The sequence below is a fragment of the Salminus brasiliensis genome, chromosome 1, assembly GCF_030463535.1.
Source record: "Salminus brasiliensis chromosome 1, fSalBra1.hap2, whole genome shotgun sequence".
NCBI lineage: Eukaryota > Metazoa > Chordata > Actinopteri > Characiformes > Bryconidae > Salminus > Salminus brasiliensis.
In genome coordinates this window covers 53,926,480-53,949,594 of record NC_132878.1, presented here as the reverse complement: position 1 = coordinate 53,949,594, position 23,115 = coordinate 53,926,480, and the positions used below count along the sequence as shown (strand labels likewise).

At 39.7% G+C, this 23,115-nt stretch overlaps 2 protein-coding genes across 2 annotated transcripts; one reads left to right on the top strand and one right to left on the bottom strand.

Annotated features, from left to right (window-relative positions):
• Positions 1 to 110: 110 nt before the first annotated feature.
• Positions 111 to 6,598, bottom strand: sgcb (sarcoglycan, beta (dystrophin-associated glycoprotein)). The gene is made up of 6 exons (XM_072696244.1): positions 6,558 to 6,598; positions 4,718 to 4,927; positions 4,366 to 4,551; positions 4,004 to 4,195; positions 3,044 to 3,175; positions 111 to 2,527 (listed from the first exon to the last, which is right to left on the bottom strand). The coding sequence occupies exons 1-6, from the start codon at positions 6,570 to 6,572 to the stop codon at positions 2,321 to 2,323; spliced, it is 942 nt and encodes a 313-aa protein (XP_072552345.1). The 5' UTR covers positions 6,573 to 6,598; the 3' UTR covers positions 111 to 2,320.
• A 1,221-nt stretch (positions 6,599 to 7,819) lies between these two features.
• spata18 (spermatogenesis associated 18) lies at positions 7,820 to 18,994 on the top strand. Its single transcript, XM_072682670.1, has 12 exons — positions 7,820 to 7,933; positions 9,199 to 9,304; positions 10,165 to 10,280; positions 10,708 to 10,826; positions 10,951 to 11,046; positions 11,357 to 11,473; positions 12,540 to 12,774; positions 13,618 to 13,776; positions 14,172 to 14,347; positions 16,089 to 16,212; positions 16,393 to 16,458; positions 17,535 to 18,994. The coding sequence occupies exons 1-12, from the start codon at positions 7,847 to 7,849 to the stop codon at positions 17,589 to 17,591; spliced, it is 1,458 nt and encodes a 485-aa protein (XP_072538771.1). The 5' UTR covers positions 7,820 to 7,846; the 3' UTR covers positions 17,592 to 18,994.
• Positions 18,995 to 23,115: the final 4,121 nt, after the last annotated feature.

Genomic DNA, 23,115 nt, shown 5'->3' with positions numbered 1-23,115 from the left:
CATATTCACATTGCACAGTGACACTATATGAAGTCTTTAAATAAACAAATTAAACATAAAGAGCAAATCTTCCTGATGCAGTGAAAAACAAAACACTCAAGGGCCTTCCATGCCTTTAATTTTGTATTTTTATTTAATTTCCCTTTCAAACTGCCTGTCTGTACATATACAAGATCAGACAAACACTACCTCGTCCACCAGACCACACGTATCCATTTCAGAAGAAGATGAAGCAAAAGATTCAAAGATGATGCAGATTTAATGACCGTTAGTTAAAATGCAGTATGGTCATCATTTGAACACTCTGGACTTCAAAACAAGATAAAAAAAAAAGAATGAAATAAATACCACACATGAACACTGAAACTCATATGAATGGTTAGACATTATATTGCACGCAAGAACAAACAACTCAAAATCACAACACACCTTCATATCAGCTGACAAAAACCACTTCATCATTAAGCTGAAGAGCATTCACGCTCGATTTTGCAGCACCAAAAGATCATTGAAAACCATATATGGCGATCTGAAACACTTCAAGTCAACTGGGCACTTTTAACTCAAGACACTATTGATATAAATGAAAGAGCCATTGGCCATTGACCTTAGATCTGGTGCAAATCTCCAACAGGTTTAGGCCGAAGATGCTTAGCTATACTTCTGACAGTTCACTGTGGAAAAATTGAAAAACATATTTGGCACATGTAGCAAAGGATGACGACACAAACAGGTTTGTGAAGGATGTTGCAATAAATGCGTTAAAAATCTCCAAAGTGGTAACAAGACCATTTAGAATACTATAATCCAGTCTAGAATACATCCATTACAGCTTCCACACTTTCATTCTTGCATATTGTAGAAAACAGTGCAGATTTAAGCGATATTGCAAATCCGGCATCCCACAAGTTTTCAGATTTCAGGTTTTTAAGAGGGTCCTTGAGAAAATAAACTAAAATAAAGTGTGAAAAAATAAACTGCTCAGTTAAAACCACTATAATACTGCCCAAGCTGCTTATAAATATCATGTATCCTTCATTTAAAAACAACAATAACAACATTCTGCATGTAGTTACAGAGTGAAGGCTAAAGGACAAGACACTCAAAATCTGTAAAAACATGTTGACCTTTATAACGACAATGTTAGCTGGTCATATTAAGCATGATATAGCAAGTTATTATTTAAAAAAAGATCAAATTCATGTCTTCTCCCATCACAATGTAGTGGCTTTGTGGCAATGTAGTCCACCTCTAAAATGTCTTCTGACTTTTGCACCAGCAACGATAACTTTAAATGATAAAACACAAAGAGCTCTTTGGCCAAATTATTACATAATAAAAAGAGGAGTGTTTGTGTATGACGAGGTTTATGGTTATGAGTGATTATAAAATGAACATGTGTATGTGCCAGTTTGAGAAACAGCATAACTGGGTGTGTGAATAAAACACAACACCATAAGGCGCAAAAGTCTGTCAGTATGCATGTGTGTTTTTATAGAATTCTGTCTGTGGATGGAACTCTATGAAAGCAAGGCTGAGTATGTGAGAGAGTATGTGGTGGGATACACAACTGCATCCTGTAGGGTGTTCATGATTACTCTGATTAAATTTGATTACACAATTATCAGAAATCACTGATTAAAATGTACCTTCTCAGTAAACACAGCACTTTTCATGATAATTAAGATGTTAAAACCTCCTCCTGCTCACTTTTACAATAACAGTCAACAGGACACACCCATTTATACTCATATTTTGGCACCTAGTGTTTTATGTTTTTTACAGAATTAATTGTTCAATTGTTACATTTGCCTTTTTCCAATTCAAGTGTTCTGGATTTTTTGTAGAGCAATGCATACTTTAATATTGTTCAGTTTAGTCCATTTATTCTAAGCCAAAACATTACAACCCCACGCAAAGTAAGCAAATAATGCTGTCCGTCTTGTAACAATGGCACATGTCCAGATCTGGGATGTATGTTACATACTAACTGAAAAGTCGGTTCTCATAGTTGACGAGTTGAATGTGGGATAAATGGGCAGGCATGAAGATCTAAGACCAAATTGGTATGGTCAGACTGAGGTTAGACAAACACCAAGCCACCCAAGGCTCTTCCATTTTGGCCAAACCGACAAAAGTTTTACTGTGGGACAAATCTCAGTAATATATATAGTCATAATGTTTTGGCTCATTAATTCAAGACATAACTGACACTGACAGCCCAAATCTCCTGCACTGTCTTCATATTTTCTACAGCATTGACAGGAGTGTGTGTGAGTGAGTGTATGTAAATTTCCAGTGGTATTCCCCATCACATCTCTCAGTGTGCTGCTCCACAGGGGTTGTTTGAGGTTTGGCAGCCCATGTTGGAGTATTTGACCTGAACTCTGAACAGGGTCCCGTCTGCACACATACACAGCTTGTATCTCTCCAGGCCCTCGTCGAAGTACAGCTCACTCCCCAGAGAGGTGTTTGGAATACGGGATGGACTGAACATCACAGAGCCGTTCAGGATAATATTGTTCTCCTGTAAATGAAGGGGTAACGTGGACCAATGTTAAATCTCTCAGCATCTTCGAATTAACTAGTTTTTTGACTGTGTGCACTGTGAAGTTTTATCTACTGTTTTATAGACTGGTGAAGAGTAGCATACATCCCGCTGTACTAAGCAATTTTAGTTCTATTTCAACCCTTCTCTTTATAAGCAAAACTGTAGAAAAGGCTGTCTTGCATTAAACTTGCATTAACATTAATTATCTAAGTTATTCCTATCCAGATTTTAGTTGTAATTCAGATTTCTTGTGGAGTCCCTCAAAATTTGATGTTAGGCCCTTTGCTGTTCTCTTTGTACCTCTATGTACCCCTATGTAATGTCATTAGGATACATATTATATATTATTATATAATATATTTTTCACAGCTATGCTGATAATACACAATGATGCATTTCCGTTCTTTTTGAAAATCAGTCAAACGAATGTGTGCCTTTCTCAACATAATCTGTCTCCAGAGAAGCTTCACTGTAAATAAGTTAAGTACTCACAGCTTTGAGCTCAATATCACCACCCATCCTGAACTCTACTGTCTTGCCCATGATGAAGACGCCCTCATTGCCTCTGATGATGGCCTTGCCGTCTCCTTTGATCGTGAGGTCAGAGGATGCGTTGCTTGTGATCTATAAAAGCACAAAATGTATGTGTTGAAACTTGAACTTGAGAAACTTGAGGAGTTGAAATGCAATACTTCTGTCCATCAGGACTGAGTCTGAGTCCCAAACACATATTTGGTAGCACAAAGATGCTGCTTAAATGGTGAAACAAGCATCTCACTGAGCACTCTCTCTCCCAGCTAAGATATATTAACATGAAGATGCTTTTGGGAAACTATGCCCAGGTTAGATTTATGGACAGTTTTTATGACACACCCCATGGAATGCACACCCTAAATCAATTATTTCTTTCTTAACTTTTGTTTATAAAATGGATTGGTCTCCCAGATGGGAATTACAAGTCCTTTCAACAAAGAATCTCTATTCAGAATAGTCCAAGGTTAGGCTTAAGAAAGTCTGGGAAGCCGGACCTCAATGTCCTAATGTTTGTAGACACTGCTCATTCAACAGTTTTTCTAAGATGTAAGAAATTATCCATTAGCATGTGTGCCTGTCTAGGCCAGCAGTTCCTTTTTTGGGGTCCATATTTGGGTGTGTTCACACTTAGCAGGTTTAGTTAGATTAAAAAAAACAAACAAACCTTGGTACAATTGCTTAATATGATGTGTTACAACAAGTTCGAATGAAATACATTTTTTTCTTTACAAAAACTAATACTGAGCTCTTAAGTATCATCTGAAAACCACACTCCATAATTAATCTTTAAAACTACTAAGCTTTAAAACAAGCTGCTTAACATGAGAATCTAAAAGTAGGCCATTAGGTTTGCAACAATAAAAAAGCTGCAGGTGTGTTTGCATTTTCCCACTATGTTTATGCTGTGCAGGTGCTCACCCTTTCTGTGGAGGCTTTCTTCACGTTGAGAACCTTGACCTGTTTGGGCAGATGGAACTCGTGGTTGTCAAAGTCTGTGCTAAAGAATGTAGTTTGGGTGCGCGGGTCTGTGAATGAAACGCCTAAATCACTGGTGATGGATGTCTTGTCTTTCTCAACACTGAGCTTGGTGTTGCCCTGCTGGAACACTACCTACATAATACACACACACACACACACACACAAAACACACAATTGAGTAACACAATACCAAGTAACATTCACGTTTGAGTATGACTATTATTCCATTTCTAGGTGAATCCACCACTGACTAAAGTGTAAAGCCAAAAGACTACACATGTGTACGCTTCTTCCAGACTCACTGGATTGTTGTTGCCAGTAATGACAAGGTCCTGGTCCTTCCTCCCTCCCACAGTACTCTTGTGTAGTGGGTGGACCACCCCCATATCAGCCTTCTGTTTGAAGCGCAGCAGACCACTCTCATGGAACTCCATGCTGTCGCAGCCATTGGGGCCTATTCGAATCACTGTCCAGATCACCAGAGTAATCTGACACAGAGTTAGAAAGACAGAGAGTATGAAGGGAGACATTGAGGTTCGTCTATATAGGTGCATCCACATGTCACGTACAGTGACACCTGAGGATAATAACATGACTTTTACCAAAAATGACTGGATACAAGTCTCATGCTTAATGCACTGCAGCTTCACTCACAATGAGGTTGATGAGAGCGAGCAGGAAGAGCAGGACGATGACACACACAGCAATGTTGCCCTTGCGACCCCTCAGTCCTGTCTTGTGCAGTCTTTCCTCTTCTATGGGAACATATCCAGCCTTGAAGTTACTGTTGTGCTCTTTATTAGCAGTCCTCCGCTCAATGGCCTTCTCCCGCATTGACCTCTTCACTGGCCCATTTGAGCTTTCCTGCAGGTAGGACATATTAAAAGTTAATTATGGCAAGACCAATAAAACATTCTCTGTCATCACTGGATTTCTGAATTTTGGTACAGCAGATGGATGTGCCATGTTAAATATTATCCTTGGGCATCTAAAGTTACATTGCTAGTCTTGATAAAAATGTACAGTTTTTGTAAGAAGTAGACTAAAACAATACTTGTTAAAACTTTAAATCCAATTTACCTTTGCCTCTATAGCCCACACCTCTCTGGGACTGTTGCTACACTTATGTCAACAATTAAACACCTAAAATGTTATGTGCTTTTTCCACAATCCTCTATCCTAATGAGACCACGGAATATCATAATATCATGATAATGGAGGTTTAATACATTTGCATAATAGTTTGCATGTCTACCCAGTATAGGGTAGATATATTGCATGCCTATAAGTATAATAACAACAAAGTAAAAAAAAAAAAAAGCTATTCCTTTATTCCTTTTTCAACATATGTAACATATGTTCTTACAGGTGTTGTACTATATGTATCATACACGCTTATATTGAATAAATGATAAAGTCTGCAGTACTAAATATGCTATGTAGAGTACTAGAACAAAATCTAGAGGAAACCAAAGATGTGATACCCATAAAGACAGCAGAAAAGAGGATTCCAAAAAATGAATGACGAGAACAGTGCCATCCTCCATGTTCAACTTCCAACACATTGCAATTAGAAATGAGTGAATAGGCCTGACTGGAGGCTAGAGCTAGACTTGCTATACACATATATGTTGAAGAATTGAAACAACAAATACTTGCCATTCACATTTTAATTTATTAAGAGGCGGATAGGTGGAAAATACTTAAAAGTACGAGATCTAAAATACCCTATAAGAAATATTTTTACAAGCGGTACCAAAAAGACATACGGAAACTATTATATAAAAATAAATAAATAAATACCCCCCCCCAAAAAATATATATATATATACAAAAATAAATAAGTAAATATATATATATATATGCCTGTTGTTTACACCACTTGTCCTCCACATTTTAGTGTTTTTCAGCTCTGATTTACCAGCTTTTACTGTAACAGATCCTATTAGTTAAGGATCAAGTGTGTTGGAAAGAGGTAGAACACTAAACTGTGCAGGACAGGGGGCACTCCAGGACCCCCGCTTCGGTGAGAAGCGTGCTGTGAATGTGAAGAACGCGCAATGCTTTAAAAGAGGACACCGGGGGGCGCTCGCTCGCTCTCTCGCTCTCTCTCTCTCCCAGTAATGTCTTTCCACAAGCAGGAGTAACGGACTAAAAATAAAGAACACTCCCAGATTTTCAGTCGTAGACTGTATAACGCATCGCATTAAAGCCGTAACCGCTTACGCTCACCAGAATTAGCTTCAGCAACACTAGCCGAATCAAAACGACAACAAAGCTGAAACACTTCAACATGAAGTCATTTTTTCCATAAACGTGTTAGACACGACCCGAGCAGAAAGGCGCGCGTGGCACGCAGACAGGAGCCGCACACACTAAACAGTTCATCCTCTGAGAGACCTCGAGTAGACGCCTGCTATATTCCCACCACTGACGCCGTACCGAAAGGCAGATATGTAATAAGGCAGTAATGTCTTTGGGTTTGAAAACAGACCTGCTCGGACGCCATGTTGACCCTCCCTCCCTGTGCTGCGTTTGGAGCAGCACCGAGCGCCCACGGGACAGTACCACTCACACACCCGGGTGACGTGAACCCATCTCACACACACTTACACACATTCACCAGGAACTGTACCGACCCTGGAGCTCAGCACTGCTCGAAAATAAGCCAGCGGTGCCACATAATAAAAGAGAGTCACTGGACAGTCTGGTAAATATGTAGCTATAAACCCCGGCCAGCCGCAGATGGTCTGCTCCCTGTCTGTGGAGGCCAATGGTGATGAAGCGCGCTCCCGAAAAGGCAAACCCAAATAAAGCGCAGCCATTCAGACAGACACACAGCCAGAGGGTCCCACAGGCTGCTGTCCCAGACCTCTCAGGACATGATTTATTACTGATAAAAATACCAATCACTGAAATGTTCTCTTTATTGAGGACAATTAGAGGATTTTTAAAAAACAATTTTTAATTTTTTTTTTTTTTTACTTTTGTATACAATGATATACCGAATATTGATTATTAGTTAACAGGCCATTACTACATTGCTTTTGTTATAAGTTTATTTTAACGTTAAAATGTAGTAAATGTATAGGACGATTTGTATTTAACACATTCATTGGCCAATGAGAATATTAGCTACATGTGTTATTTTCTAAAGCGTTTTTTTTATTCCCCTAAACACTCGACTGTAGTTAAATTCCGTGTTAATTGCCGTAATGACTTGAAAAAAAATAATTTTCAATGACTTGAAATAATTTTGTACAGGACTGCATGTTAATAATGTCCTTCTTCATGTGGCCTATTCTCTGCAATCCATCAACAGACTTTACTGAATCTGTGTAAATAATCTCCGTTTGACATCTAACACCCGACGTGTGTGTGTGTGTGTGTGTGTGTGTGTGTGTGATGACAGTGTGCCATTTCAGCATCTCATTACATCACAAAACACCGGAACGGTTCACTCGCGCACAGGGAGCACGCGGGCACGCGCCCTGCCTGGTGTTTTCAATGGAGAGTAAAACTCTGAGAGGAGGAGGAGGAGGAGGACAGGTTTACTCAAGAACATTTACTCGGGGTCTGGAGGCATGAAGCACAGCAGCACCGTTGCTACAACTAAAGCGCGTCCGTAGTATCCAACGTCACGGACACGAACTGTGTGTGTGTGTGTGTGTCGGTCTTCTTCACAAAGGGGGTATAAATAGGGAGCGCCCTCACTCCAGATTAAGTCCCGCGGTTGCACTGGGACGTCCTAGCAGGATTAAGGGTGCAGGCTAAACTGCAGACATGGCAGACACGCTGCGGAGGCTGGTCAACACATCATCATACAGCGTCCTGCAGCAGAAACTGGAGGCCTGGTACAAAGACTATCATGTAAGTCCCCCGGCTTTCACAACTGACCCTGCCGAGGGAGGGTAGCTAGCTAATCACTGTGGCGGTGGCTAGTTCAGCACGTGTAAACCTGGTCTACTGTAGGGGGGGGGGGTGTGCTGGTTTCAGGTCCCTACCTGACTGACACGACTGGTTTATTTATTTGTTTTATTTTTTTGAAAAGTGTGTAAGTTATAATAATAGTGAAAAGGGAAGTTTCTTAATTAAACTGGCTCACAGAGAGAGATTAACAGGCCTCGCCATTTGGGTTATTTATCCTTGCAGATACTCAAAACAAAATTCCACCACCATTTATATTTATAATAGCTTGTAGATTTTCACTCTCTAGATTTTATCTCTCCACCCCGGTGAATAACCCTGAACCTAGCAGCTGGGAGGCAGCTCTCCGGGAAGGCCGCTGTGTTCAACGGAATGTTTGTTTTCGCTGCCATGATTCTCCGGCAGAGTTTGGTTGCTATGGACGCCAGTTGCCATGACAACGATGGACCCATTCCTGAGCTTCCTCGTGGCGTCAGAGCGACCGTGCTCGCGACCGTGCTCGCCCCCATACAGTCTGAATGGTCTTGCCGGGCCCGTATTCACAAAGCACCTCCGGAGCAGTAGCACTGATCGAGAACCAGTTTCTCTTACAGTGACCTTCATCATAAACCTGCAGTAATCTGATCTGAGATCTGTCCTCCAACCTGAGACTCCGTGCTGCTCTGTGAATACCGTCCCTGGACTTGTAAAATCTCTGCTGTGCATGCACAGTCCCCAGCGTTTTACTGCTGCAAGATAATGTCAGTGTCAAGCACAGTTTGGTGATTGCCCTGCTTAAATGCATCTACAAACCCTTGAAGGGGAACCATCTAGTTGTGCTGGACCAGAGAAGAGCCTTGACCTACAGAGTAACAAGCTAAATCTGGATGTTTTATCGGATAGTCTCAGTCTTCATGCAGTTGATTAGGTGGGCTCCTGCTTGTTTCGAGTGAAAACCTGCAGTCACACCCAGACTGGACAATGGACAGCCTTGTAAATCAGAAAATCAAGGTGAAACATACAATAGACGAACACCGTTTCTCACTAGGTCAGCTGACACCACGTTAGCTGACGCTGTATCGACATGTTTTGTTGTTACTACCAGCACATCTTCAGTATTCTGGAACAGCACAGCTTTTTTTTTAGCCTCTAATGATCTTAACTGACTGAAAAGTGGTAAACATCTCAGATGAACTCTGGGTCATATCATTGATCTCATGTGACCGCAGGTCATCTCATGTGACCAGAACCTGAACCGCTGCTGTGAGTTGGTGGAGCTCACCTCTAAGATCCAAGGGCAGCTGTTCTCGATACTCAACCTCACTGCACAAGAAGGTACAAATGCTGAAGTGAAACACATTCTGTCTGCCACAATAAGATGTCTCTCATCCATATTTGATTTGATTTCTTCATCCCTTTCCCTTTGTACCATGTCTGCCACTCTGTCTACACTATATGTCCAAATGTTTGTGGACACCCCTTTTAATGAATGTGTTCAGCTACTTTAAATTGACAAAAATGCATCTGCAAATGCACACACACACACACACAGCTTGTCTAGTCATTGTAGAGAGGTATCACCAATAGATCTAGGTCTCTCTAGAGCAGATATATTTGAACATTTTGTCCCCATGTCTAATGTCAGGCATGAGCTAGAGGGGTATAAAGCCCCCCAGCATTGAGCTGTGGAGCTGTGGAACTGTGTTCTCTCGAATGATGGATGGTGCTCCAACCAATACTTTTGGGATGGGGTGGAAATGAGGTGGGCTGGTGATCATCCAATATCCCGACCCCACTAACATTCTCACTATATCACAGCAATGCTCCAAAATCTAGTAGAAAGCCTTCCTAGTAGAGAGACAGCTACTCCAACAAAAGCAGGATGAACTCTTTAATATGGGAAGAATAAATAATATAGTGTATATTCCACCTTCTCTTTCTTATTCTACCTCTGTTTTACCTTCCAAAGCTATTTAGGCATAAAGCAGGGGCAAATGTCCCAGGCTTTGCTTTTCAAAAGTATATGGGAGGAAATTACTGATGTGTTTTCTATTCCTCGATACTTACCCTTTCTTCTTAAACCAGTGACAGACAAAAATTTCCACTTAGTCTGACACTTGTGTGACTACTTCAATGATCCACTGACTGTATTGTTTTGAGTGAGTGTCTGGCTCTGAGACTTCTCTCTTCCTCAGGTGGTCACTATGCAGGTGTGGACACTCTTAAATCTCGCCTATTGCCATGGCTTGGTACTTGCTTCACCATGGCATCCTCCTCGGTTTCCCCAGACACCAGCCTCAACCTCATTCAGGTCAATCACACCAAAAAGAGTCCTTGGTCAAGCCCTAAGCTTTATTGGCCTAGATGTGTAACATGATCCAAATGTAAATCACTCTGGATAAGAGTGTCAGACAAAGGCAATAAATGTTGAACTATTCCCATTATTCTCAAAATGTGCAAAATAATTATTTTGAATGTGATTTTTTTTAAATATAGACAGAACTCAGTTTTTCAATTCTAAATTTGACCAAAATGATCAACTGAAATCAAGCTTGAATCTGAGATTTTATGTTTTGGATCAACTGTGATGTTGTAGATTTACACCTGTACTGTTTATTGGACGTTAGAAGGTTTGCTCAAATTGGAGCTTGCAAACAACTAAAGATGTAGATGCACCGTCTTGACTGACATTGGTGGCTGGTTTAAACACAGTCTCATTGTATTTGTGTGTTGATTAGGACAATGTGGAAAAGGAGCGAAAGATCCGAGAGCTGTCATTGTCTCATGAGAGTGACATGCAGAAGATTGAGGACCAGCTGAGCTCCACACGTATAGAGCTGAGCTCCATCAAACAGGAGTCAGTACCAGTTCCGTTTACACAGCAGAAAGGACTGCACTTCAGCGATCAGTACTCATCCCTAAATGGTGGTGCCAGTTGTACTGTGTAATGTTGTGTAATACTGTTGGGTCGGTGTTTTCAGGTTAACTGAAGCTAAGATTGAACTGGACTCCACCAAAAATAAATCAGCCACTACTCTACTTGCCACAGAGGATGAAATACTGCACCTCAAAGCAGAGTGAGTTAGAAGCCTTTTTCCAAACTGGCTATGCAAAATACTGTGCACAGTGACTGTACAAACCCCAGTAAAGGCAGATAGATATAGAATATTATATAGTATTATAAGACTACTTAGTGTACTTTCTACACCCAGTGTTTAGTTAGCTTATTTGATACAAATGCAGCTATATTATCCTCAAAGTTTCTTCAGTAATTTTACTTACACATATACAGAAACTCCTTCTCCTGATAACTCTGGATGCTATCCAGCCTGTGTTTACTGCTGCCAGAGCTGAGATGCATGATTAAAGTGATGTGTCTTGGTGCAGGTTGCGGGCAGCCTATGAACAGATGGACGTGTACAAGAGGAAGCTGGACGTGCTGGAGGACTACGAGAGGCAGGTCAGGTTACTGAGAGATGCAGAGAAAACCATGTTACAGGAAAGGTGGGTTACAAACATGCGCATGCACACACACACACACATACACATTAGACCAGGGTGCCATCCTTGTCCTTGGAGATTTAACACTTCGCACCATGAAACTCCAACCTTAAATATACACAGGCAAACAGGCTATTTGTTTCCAGAATCACACACTGCTGAGAATATGCAGAGCTGTGAAATAGTATTTGCTTTACTTTTTGTGTATTTGTCACATTTAAATGTTTCAGATCATCCAACTAATTTTAATATGAGGTAAAGACAACATGGGTAAACAACCAGTGTGCCTTTTAAATTATTATTCCTCAATAATTTATTCAAAACATTGATCTCACACGTGAAAAACTAATAAGCCCCTTAGATACTAGATCTACTGTTTAACCATTTTAGTTGACAACTGGGTTTAGTTTTACTACCCACATCCAGACATGATTACTGTCAGACCTGCTGAATCTAAACATCACTAAAAGAGTTCTTGTCTGGCAATGTGCTGCATGCCAGAAGGTCTCAAAAAGCAGCACCTAGTGCCATATTGTAAAGATTTAAATACAGATACGAACCAACATCATTGAAATTAGGTTAGGAAAGGGTTACAAAGTCATGGCTAAGGCTATAAGACTTCAGTGACCCGCAGTGAGAGCCATTACCCACATATGGAGAAAACTTGGATCAGTGGTGAACCTTCTCAGGAGTGGCTGAAAATTCTTTCGAAATTCCACCAAGACCACATTGTCAACTACAGGCCTCAAGTGCCTCAGTAAAGCCTAATGTACACAATTCCACAGTAAGAAGAACACTGGGTAAACAGAGGGCAAAAATGGCATTCATGGGAGAGTTGCAGGGTGCAAACCACTGCATCACCAGAAAAAAACATCTTGATGAGCCCAAAGACGTTTGGGATAATATTCTGTGCACTGATGAGTCCAAGATGGGACTTTTGGAACACGTTTTGAATAAATCATTTATAAATGATCATTTGAAAGCTGCATTGTGTGTTCACTGAACACTCTCTCTACCAGAAACTAGGCCCAGGGCAGTTGTTGATGAACCTCTTCCTCTGTCTCTGAAGGCTGGTGAGGAGTCGCTCACCCAGTCCTCTTCCGCCTCGAAGGAGTCGAAATAGCAGCCCTGTGAGAAGTGAGTCTCCCACTCGTGCCCAACTGACCAACTCATCCCGCCATGCACGGCTTGTGTCCCGCTTCTCTGATCTCTATGCAACTGAGAGGCTGGAGGCTCAGAGCCTTCTCCGCCGCTACATCGATGACTTGGAGACAGTGCAGAGGATAATTTTCATCGCTGCTGTGGTATGAAGTGCCTATGAATGTTTATGATGGCTACTAGGGCATTATGTGACATTATCAAGTTTAAACGTTTAAAAGGCCAACTGACATATTTTGTTGTTTTTAACCGGAAAGTAGTTAACACAGCCTTTGTAGGCTGTCTTTCATAAGAAAAATCTATATAGTAAAATCGTCAGTGTGGCCTTTGCAATAGATTGAGCGCCTTACAGAGTCAGTTAGAAATCACAGCCTTAAATGCTTGTTGTAGCTAAAGGTATTTCTGTTATTGTAGTTTTTTTGTAGTTCTTTCTTTACTTTTATAAACAGAAGGCATCAAGTTCTGAGATATTGCTAGATTGTATTGCAGACACAACTTGTTAAATGTCTATTCACAACTTTTCTATGATATTTATGTCAGGAAACCTAAAGGTCATTCCAAGAAATTCAGTTTGTGTCTCTTCATATAGTAATTAAAGGTTTTGAGGTATATTTTGGATCATTTCCCCTGTTACAGAAGCCATCCTCTTCAGATTTAACAGATGGTTTGACACTTGTATCCAGGTTTCGCTGGTATTTTGTGAGTGTTATGTTTGATTAGGTGACAGTAGGTGTGTTTACTACTTTTCAATTCAAAAATGACAATTATTTTAACCAGCCTTTTGCATATGAATGTAGTTTCACATTCTATTATAAACTGTATGAACTGTATTAGCATATATCTATATAAGTATATCTGTCCAATTGTTTCCCCTTTGATACAATATGAAAGAAATTATTCTTTTTACTATAGTAAAGTGCTGCATTGAGTGGTACATGAAATTTTCACCTTAATTACTCTTTCACTTTAAATTCTAACTTGCCCAACAGGAGTCATTCCAGGCTGCTAAACTGGCCTATCGGCAGTTTAAGCTACGTGTAAGGAAGACCCTGTCCCCTACACATGTGGGTCCAGAGAGCCTGGAGGACGCAGTAGTGGATTACATCGTCCGAAATCTTGACCTCTATGATGTCCAAACAAGTGTTAATGTATGTTTTCTGCCATGGAGTCTATACAGCTTGTGTATAAAGATATTTTCAGGCATGTTGGGGGAAGATGTGATCAATCCATCAGTCTAGTGGTGGTTTAAAAATGTATTCTTGCTTTTTTCTAAATACATGTTTATTGTTGTCCATAGCCATCTGTATTACTGTGCTGCATATAGGAAAAAAAATTACAAAAATGAAACACATCAGGTCAAAATTCTGCCTAATCTGCGGATTAAAACCAGCCATGCAAAAAACATGAATAACGTAGATGAATATCATGGTCATCTGAAACATTATTAAACCACTGTATGCTCACACTGTAGACTTAGTAGGTTACCAAGTCTGTAAAGGAACGTAACAGTGACAGTAACACTGGTACTTTTACCTTGTTGCAGGACGTGATCAATTCAATGAACGTGAACCCGCGTATCTCCTTTCCTCCAGAAGTGGACTTTGTGCTCATCAGTAGCTTCATCAGAGAGATGTGTAGAATCGCCTTCGCCATGCAGACACTGGATCCCTCTCTAGACCTCGCCTTCAGCTCAGACGGAGAACTCTACAGTGACATAAAGTGAGAGGATACACAATCTCATTCATGTTTTTTTGCAAACAAACACACTCAGAGGATGTAACCCAAGGGCTCTTGGGTAGATTCCAGGACTGTTCTCTATTCTGCATTTTCACATATGTGCGCACCAAACACACAGGCATAAGAACCATCCAAATAGCAGATGCCTATTGTTGTCCAAATTGTAAATAAACCTTAGCAAAAAAAATGCTCAAAATACAGAAATATGGCTCATGTCGCAAACTGAGTCACACAGTTATATATGTGGTTGACATGCAGACAACTGCACTCGTTTTCTAACAGCATTAAACATCTCTACACTGTCAGCATGCTCCAGCTATGGGACCTTCTATCACTGCGTCCAGCATCATTCTGCCCTAATTCATTGATTTATTAGTTAATTGATTTTTTTGATTGTAATACATTCTTCTACTTTAAAAAAACAAGAAAAAAGGAAAACAGATGATGAGAAATTTTGAAGCTTTAAGTAATTTTGCATATAATTAATAAATGTGTGAGAATTTGTGACTTTGATTGGCAGATTGGCTTTGCATAATGATTGTCTTTGCATAATCAACACTCCTCTAAACTTAATTGCTAAGCAACAGCTTAGCTGGATGTTAAAGCAAAGCAGAAAATCTGCATACTGTACAGTAACTGCAGTATATACGGCAATATTGCAACAAGCTACTTGTTAAGGAGCTACAATTTAGCAATATTAATTGCTGATATTAAAACATTTTATCCAAAGTCAGGACTTAATTTCGTTATTCTTTACATTATATTAGTATATAAGCAATAGAACCCTCAAGGTCATGGGATTATCACATGCCCTCTCATGTTTAATACATCTTACACAGAACCGAATACTTGCTAAAGATTGTGTATACATATATACACTACATGGACAAAAGTATTGAGACACCTGCTCAATCATTATTTCTTCTGAAATCAAGGGAATTAAAAAGAGTTTATCTTGTTTTTGTTGATGTTACTGTGTCTACCGTCCCATTGCTGTGAGGATTTGACTGCATTCATGTCCAAGAGCATTAGTGAGGCCGGGGCCGGTTGGCTGATCAACACCGCACCTCATCAAGTCTCAACTCTCCAACTTATCTCAAATGTATTGGATGGAGCACCATTTATTTCATATTCATACTTGATATTCTACACACATAGACTCCCAAACGTGCACTGAATAGTGAATAAGGAATGACTTCAGACATGTGCATAGACTAGACATTCAGTAAACAAACAGAAACAGGTGGCCAAAGTCAGCCATAGTTTCACTGACTTTGTTATGGTGACCTCTGGAGGCAGGATGAGTGCCTCATGTGACACACACACACATTAATACAAAATTAAAATCTGAACTCAACTCCTGTCCTGAAGCAACAATACATTTAATTTGGACCAAACTAACATTACAAACACAGATTTTGTAAGTGGCAGATGTCCACCTTATAAGGAAGTGGTAAAAGTGTGATTCTGGGCAATACCTCCCACCCCCTGCACAACATGGTACAAAAGCTAAAGAGAGTACCTTAAGCAACACATTTATTCAACTCTGGTTTGTAAAGGAGCTATACAAGATGGTCATTCCTGACAGGAGCTATTAGACCCTTCACTCTTGCCAGAGCTTCTGACATTAATCAGCTTCTTTCCATCCGTATATCCAGTTGTCCATTCATCCATTTGTCTATTCCAAAAAGCTTACTTTCTCCACCTCTTTGTTTTCTCTCAGGTACAGGCGGAGCTATGACTCTGAGTTTACTGCTCCACTGGTGGCGTACCATGTGTGGCCTGCACTGATGGAGGGAGACAGTGTAATAGTGAAGGGAGAGGCTGTGACCAGGAGAGGGGCTCTGGTATGAACACACTCACACACACAGTTTAAGATGCATACTCTAACTGTACACTTTAATAGTGGCATATAAGGAAGAGTAAGTCATACAGTGGTCAGTGAACAGAATACACTAGAAATGTTTCCAATAAAGTGGCCACTAAGCATAGTTAAAGTGTAGTAATTTCTGCTTTCTGTGTTTCAGTGGAGAAGCAGAAGCCGCAGCTCCAGTCCCATTCGCTCTCGCTCAGGAAGCCCAACCCGCACTCTTGTAAGTTTCTGTGATGACTGATGACCCACAGATGCTTCTGCCAGTCAGAGTTGATGGTGCATTCACATTCTTTTCTGGACTGGTGATCTTCTGATGCATTTTGTGAAGATGTTTGTTAGTCTCTATGTTAAGTTTTGTATTTCTTATGCACAAGCATTCTTAGTCTGAGGGTGAGTACATAACTATACTCCAGATTAAAACTGATGCTATACAGTGCTACAAAGTTCATAAACCATTTACATTTGACCTAAAACTAGATAAAGGGAACCCAGTTCTTGCTTTGTTACTCGCTTCGAGTTATAAAAGAACTGAATTTTGAGAGGAGGAACATCTAAAACCTCTCCCCCAAAACTGAACGTTCTATAAATTCCTCCTCTACCTTGTTCAAGTGTCTACGACAAGTCTTCCCAAGCCTCCATCACCCCATCACCCCCCTTTTAGCCCTGTCATCTATCATTCCTAGTTCCACTTATCAGAGGAGGGGGGGACTGACTTCTACCACAAAGCAGAAGCCACCAGAACTTTAGCCCAGAGTCCTCTGAGGCCCCCAACCTTTAAAGTCTTCTTGTAAATCATCATAAGCTGAAGGGATGATCTGAACTAGCAAACTTATATTTTGGAATTATCTGTTCACAGAACATTCTTTAAATAGGCTTCTGGTCTATCTATGTGCTATTGAGCTAACTTCAGACAGACAACAGTTTATGTGTAGACAAATGTGTAATGAAGAGCAGACAATGATAATGATGATGAAGTGGGAAAGCCTGCTAAACTCACAGCTGATTGCCATCTTCTTGACCAAAACACCAATTTTAGTTCCTTCATTAAATACATTTCTACATAAATAATGTATAAATACAATGTTTTGGTATAATTTGTTTAATTGGGTTCTCTATATATACATTTAGTGATTAGATGAAAATCTAAGCATTGTAGACATCCTCCCATGATGCATTTCTCATTCTCTCTCTCTCTCTCTCTCTCTCTCTCTCTCTCTCTCTCTCTCTCTCGCGCTCTCTCTCTCTCTCTCTCTCTCTCTCTCTCTCTCTCTCTCTCTCTCTTTCTCTCTCTGTCAGATGTCCAGTCGTAGTCGAAGTCCATCCCCTGGACGTCTCTCAACCAGCCGACTGTAAATTTAGCCTTTGTAATCCACCCTTTTGGCTTTGGCTATTATTCTAAAACTTTTGTCATTTCAGTAGAATCATCATTACCTCTAATAATCATCTCCTTTTAATAATCATCTCCTTTTACATCTGTTTTAGAGTGAATATATAATTTTATACAAATGTCTTGTTAGCTTGTAGTTGTATAAATATAACGTCTTATTTCTTAAAAGATGGGGACAAGTTTACCAACCTTTAGGATATGAACTGAAGCTCGTATTACATTTGGAACACCTCTCATTGCACAAAGCCAAAGGCCAGGGCTTCCGATGAGTACCAGGAAAATGCATGAAATAAATCAGGAGCATTTGGAGAGCCTGGGTGCTAGTAGATTACAAAGGAGCCTCACTGCTTTGCCTCTTTTAGAGGGAAAAGCTCCCCAATCTGTGGCCTGCCACTATGGATAAGGTGCTTTTGCTGTCTGGTAAAGAGCTGGACAAACCTATAAAAGGTGCTACAGTTTCAGCCTTTTCTAACTGTGTGGGTGTGCTATGTGTGCTGTGTTTTTAAAAATGTCAGTTTTCAAATCAGTTGGACTAGTCATTGTGTTTTACAGTAGGGTAGCTGCTCTGTAGCCTACCAATCTTAATGCCTGCACAGTAGCACTTTTCTGACTTTCAGGTGGAAGACCTCTTTCTGATTATAATGTAAATGAGTGTGATCTGTAGAACTCTTAATCTCATATATATTGTTTTATAGTATCACTGCTAGTTTTCTTCCAGTTAAACCACTCAAACTACAAACAAACAACTGTGGGTTAAATCTAGTTGATTGAAATATAGAAACCATGCATTCATTGGATTATTTTAATATTTTTATACTTTATTGATAAGGTGCAGTCAACACTATGACATATACAACACAAGCTTGGCAGATATTACATTTCATGATCTTCGCTGTTTCTCAAGCCTCAGTATGACTGTTTAAAGCCCAGAGGTACTTAACAAGCTTAATAATAGAGTCTCCCCACGGTGTTTGCATGAGTGGAGTGGAATGTGTATGGTTAATACATTACTGTATTTTCTGTGTGCTTTGACACTTTATACTTTTGCCAGACGATTATGTTGGCAATGTGAAGATCACACTTTCCACTGGTGCTAAAGTAATGAGTTTACTTCTTCTCAGAAACACCATCATTGTGGTCAAAACAGACAATCACGTTGTCTAGTTTTTACATCAGCAAGGTGCTCAGCTTTGTATTTCTGTTTGTTTACTCTGTGATGAAAAGAAAATGATTTTGTAAGACACTGTAGAGTTTATTAACACAGTCTTTAACAAGGTAATTACAAGATTATTATTATTATTAAGGTAAAACAAAATACAATAGTATTACTTTCAAATGATGTAAGTTAACCAATGACTAATAAATCAAACCTGAGTGTAATATTATTGTTTTTTTTTCTGAAAACTAAAAATGTGACATTCTTTATTTGTAATTTACTTTTGCTTTTATTGCAATTGTATAAAACAAAAAGAGGTTGAGTAATGCAGGCTTTTGAAAACTCCTTTACCCCCACCCTCATTCACAAGCTTCTCATACAATATCCAAAATCAGGTGATTGCTTATTTCATTAGGTCTTTAATCACTGAGATGGCCTTCGACCACATCTGCAGGGTGGAGGCCTTGGCTCTGTTTACTCTGGCAGAAGATCGTTCCAAATAAACAATATCTAGAAGGCACAGCAGCCACTGTTTGACCGAGAGACTGTGTGGTGGGAGTCATTTTTGGACTAGTAGTTTTTTAGCTGCTGTCTTATAAACTATAAAACAATAGTTTAAAAAAAAGTCTTTACTGTTATCTGACAACCAGGATTAGCATTTAATAAAATTATGACTGGATCCAGAGCAATCTGGGTGTAAATAAGATTAGAGGTGACCTCAGTCACCTGGCCCTAGAATTGCTGTACATCAGAACAGTACCAGAACAAATGGATGAAGGATGAAGGGCCACTGTCCTAGTCTGCTTCTCGCCTATAGCTCCTCATGAACAACACAAGCAGTGGGTTCAGAAAAGGTTCAGAAAGCAACTGCAATTATCTGATGGCAGTGTCGGAGAGAAGGATGCTGTCTAAGCTGCATTTCATTATGGATAATGGCTCCCACCCGCTCTTCAACACGGTGATGAGACACAGGAGCACATTCAGTGCAAGACTCATTTCACCGAAATGCACCACAGAGCGCCACAGGAGGTCATTCCTACCTGTGGCCATTAAACTCTATAACTCCTCCCTCAGTGTGTGCACTGATGTTCATCTGTACAATACTCAAGTTATACTGTTCATATGTGCAATAATAATAATAGTACTGTACCTTAATTTAATATGTGTGCAATATTTATTATCACAGTTATTACCACTATGCCACTGTACTAAATTCATATAATTTATATATATTTACTTTTGAAGTTTCTCAATTTTAATTATTTTTTTTCTCTCTTTGTTCTACCTTTATTTAACGTATTTTATAGAGTGTTTATTTATAGAGTGTTTATTTTATAGTGTGTTTATTCTTACACAAACGGTTGCAACTGTAAGAAGAACCCACATTTGGCAATGCAATGCCTTTCTGTCAGTCCTGTGGAAATCATCAGGTTGTCTAGGTAAGTCTGTTCAGAATAAATAATATCAGAGAACCCTGGGAGTATAAAGTACTTTTTGAGGAAAGATTATTTTCATAATTCTGAGACATGCCCAGTGCACAGATCTAAGCAAATACACCTAAACAAACATTCTTTTGGAAATTAGCTCAGAATAAATGCAAACAAACAACTTTTGGTGTTTTCAAAATAGCAGATGATATCTTTTGCTTTGAAGTTGTATTGCACTGATCTTAATAAAAGTTTGATTCCATTTAGATATTTCTCACACATATTAGTTCCAGATCTTTTAACATTTAATGTTGGCTTTACTCCAAATGACTTTCCTAAAAATTTCGCAGACAAATTTTACACATCAGAGTTTTGCTAGAGTTCCAGCATGCTCCCATCATCCCAATCATTTGGTGTAAGGTGGTCAAGATAGTTGTGTGTACTAATTTTTTTCTATTCTTGACCCTACAATAAAATCAACCATGTTTAATATTATCACATGTTTTTAGTCTTGGCTCATGCTAATTGTAACATAGACATTGTTAATAGCCACTAGGTGAGCTCTCTTCAGCACCAAACACTAAACACCTAGCTGTCCCCATTCTTTTTCTTTCTGAACAAACTCCTGCACATCAAAGGGTAGCTGTGTCTTGTTGAAAATGTCCACTAGGAACCTTATGAGAAATAATCGCAAAAGGAATCTAGATGGAGCCTTACAAATAGTGAATACTGTAGTAGGCTAAATGGCCTAGACAGCAAAACAGTATGCCACGATCAAAATAAAGAAAGTTAATGAAATGTTTTGGTCTGAAGAGGTGTGCAGATCAGAACCGCAATGAACCACAACGAGAGCCATTTATTTTTAAATGGAAAAAATCGAATCTTCCCGGAAGTTGCTGGCCTACCAGAACTCCTCCAAGAGCACTTTTCCTGGACTCAGAACCCATATTCCACCACTAGAGGGTCAATACACACCCTGATGAGCCTGAAGCCTTTTGGAACAATGTTCTGTTGAGTTCCTTTTGGAAATTAGAAGTCCTGTTAAATCTGAAATTAAATCACAGCATTCCACATTAAGAACATTGTGTTAACAGTCAAACATGGCGGTGGTACTGTGATGGTGTTCTTTGCTGCTTTAGGACTTGGGCAGCTCACCATAATTGACAAATCCATGAATACTGCTTTATAGTAGATAATATGAATGTGATTATCTGATCAGCAGTCTGTGATCTGAAGCTCAGGCACAATTGGATTAGACAGGAAGACAATTATATGACACCCACTCTGAATGCCTGAAAATACAACAAAATGAAGGTTTTGGAGCGGCCTAGTCAAAGTCCTGACTTGAGGCCTAAAAAAGTCTACAGAGGTGAATATGATCAGACTTTTAACAATGACAGTCTTTCTACAGTTAGATACCCTTCACAGAGGGGTTCTTATAGCAGGGTTGAAGTATGTAAATGCCTCATTACATTCAATCCATCAGTAAATTCATTCTCGTGAGCTGCTGGAGGAACTGATCAGATGTGAAGTGGCTGGAGTTTAAACCTGAGTTGCTCTAACTGTATCTAGTTTGACTGACTCCTTACAGAAGAATCCAGCATTCTCCACTAGGGGTCACTCACACCCCACGACACTCCTGTAGAATTCTCAGCTATTCATAGCTCCTCATGAACAACACAAGCAGTGGGTTCAGAAAAGGTTTAGAAAGTTCTGCAACTGCAATTATCTGATGGCAGTGTCGGAGAGAAGGATGCTGTCTAAGCTGCATGCCATTATGGATAATGGCTCCCACCTGCTCTTCAACATTTTTTTTTCTTCACATTCAGTGCAAGACTCATTTCACCGAAATGCACCACAGAGCGCCACAGGAGGTCATTCCTACCTGTGGCCATTAAACTCTATAACTCCTCCCTCAGTGTGTGCACTAATGTTCATCTGTGCAATACTCAAGTTATACTGTTCATATGTGCAATAATAATAATAGTACTGTACCTTAATTTAATATGTGTGCAATAACTTTTCATACTTATTATCACAGTTATTACCAATATGCCACTGTACTAAATGCATATACTTCATATAAATTTACATTTCAAGTTTCTCAATTTTTATTTTTATTTTTTCTCTTACTTATAGAGTGTTTATTTTATAGTGTGTTTATTCTGCAACTGTAACAATTGTAAGAAAAACCCAAATTTGGCAATGCAATGCTTTTCTGTTAGTCCTGTAGAAATCAACAGGTTGTCTGGGTAAGTCTGTTTGTTTATATAATACATAATATCAGAACTGTTTGGTGCCCTTCAAGCCTACATTTCCACATGGAATTGGAGAGCAACTTGTTTGTAATGCTGATTTGCTTGCTAAATGCAACGGCCATGCAAATAGCCCCAGACACAACATGGATGGAAACAGCACCAGATATGAGTCAAATACAAACTCATGAGAAACACGAGTAACATGTTCCACTGTGGAGTAAATCAAGCAGCCTAGGCTATTCAGGGCCCGCACATAATTACAAGTGAGGGCCTTTGGTGTTATCATATAATCACTTCGTTTCCAGAGCACTCACAAACACTGAACCAAACAGTGGCCGCTGAGGCAGACACACATGGCCAGAAACATCCCTTTCAAAGAGGAAGCAAATAAAACCATCACTTAATGGTTGCCGCAGCATCACATAACCTCCTGCTGCCAAACAGAAAGCCAGAAGGGAGGCTGCTGCGATGTAATTGCAGAACAGCTCAAGGCCGAATCAGAGCGGCAAATTATAAAGCACAGGCCAGTAATACAGCGGACACAGCACAAGCTCACACAGAGCCCTCTCTTTTTTTAAACAAATCATTTTCTGAACTGAATAGGCAGCTATATTTTGTCCAGAGCCCTTGAAATACCCTGGCTGAAGGA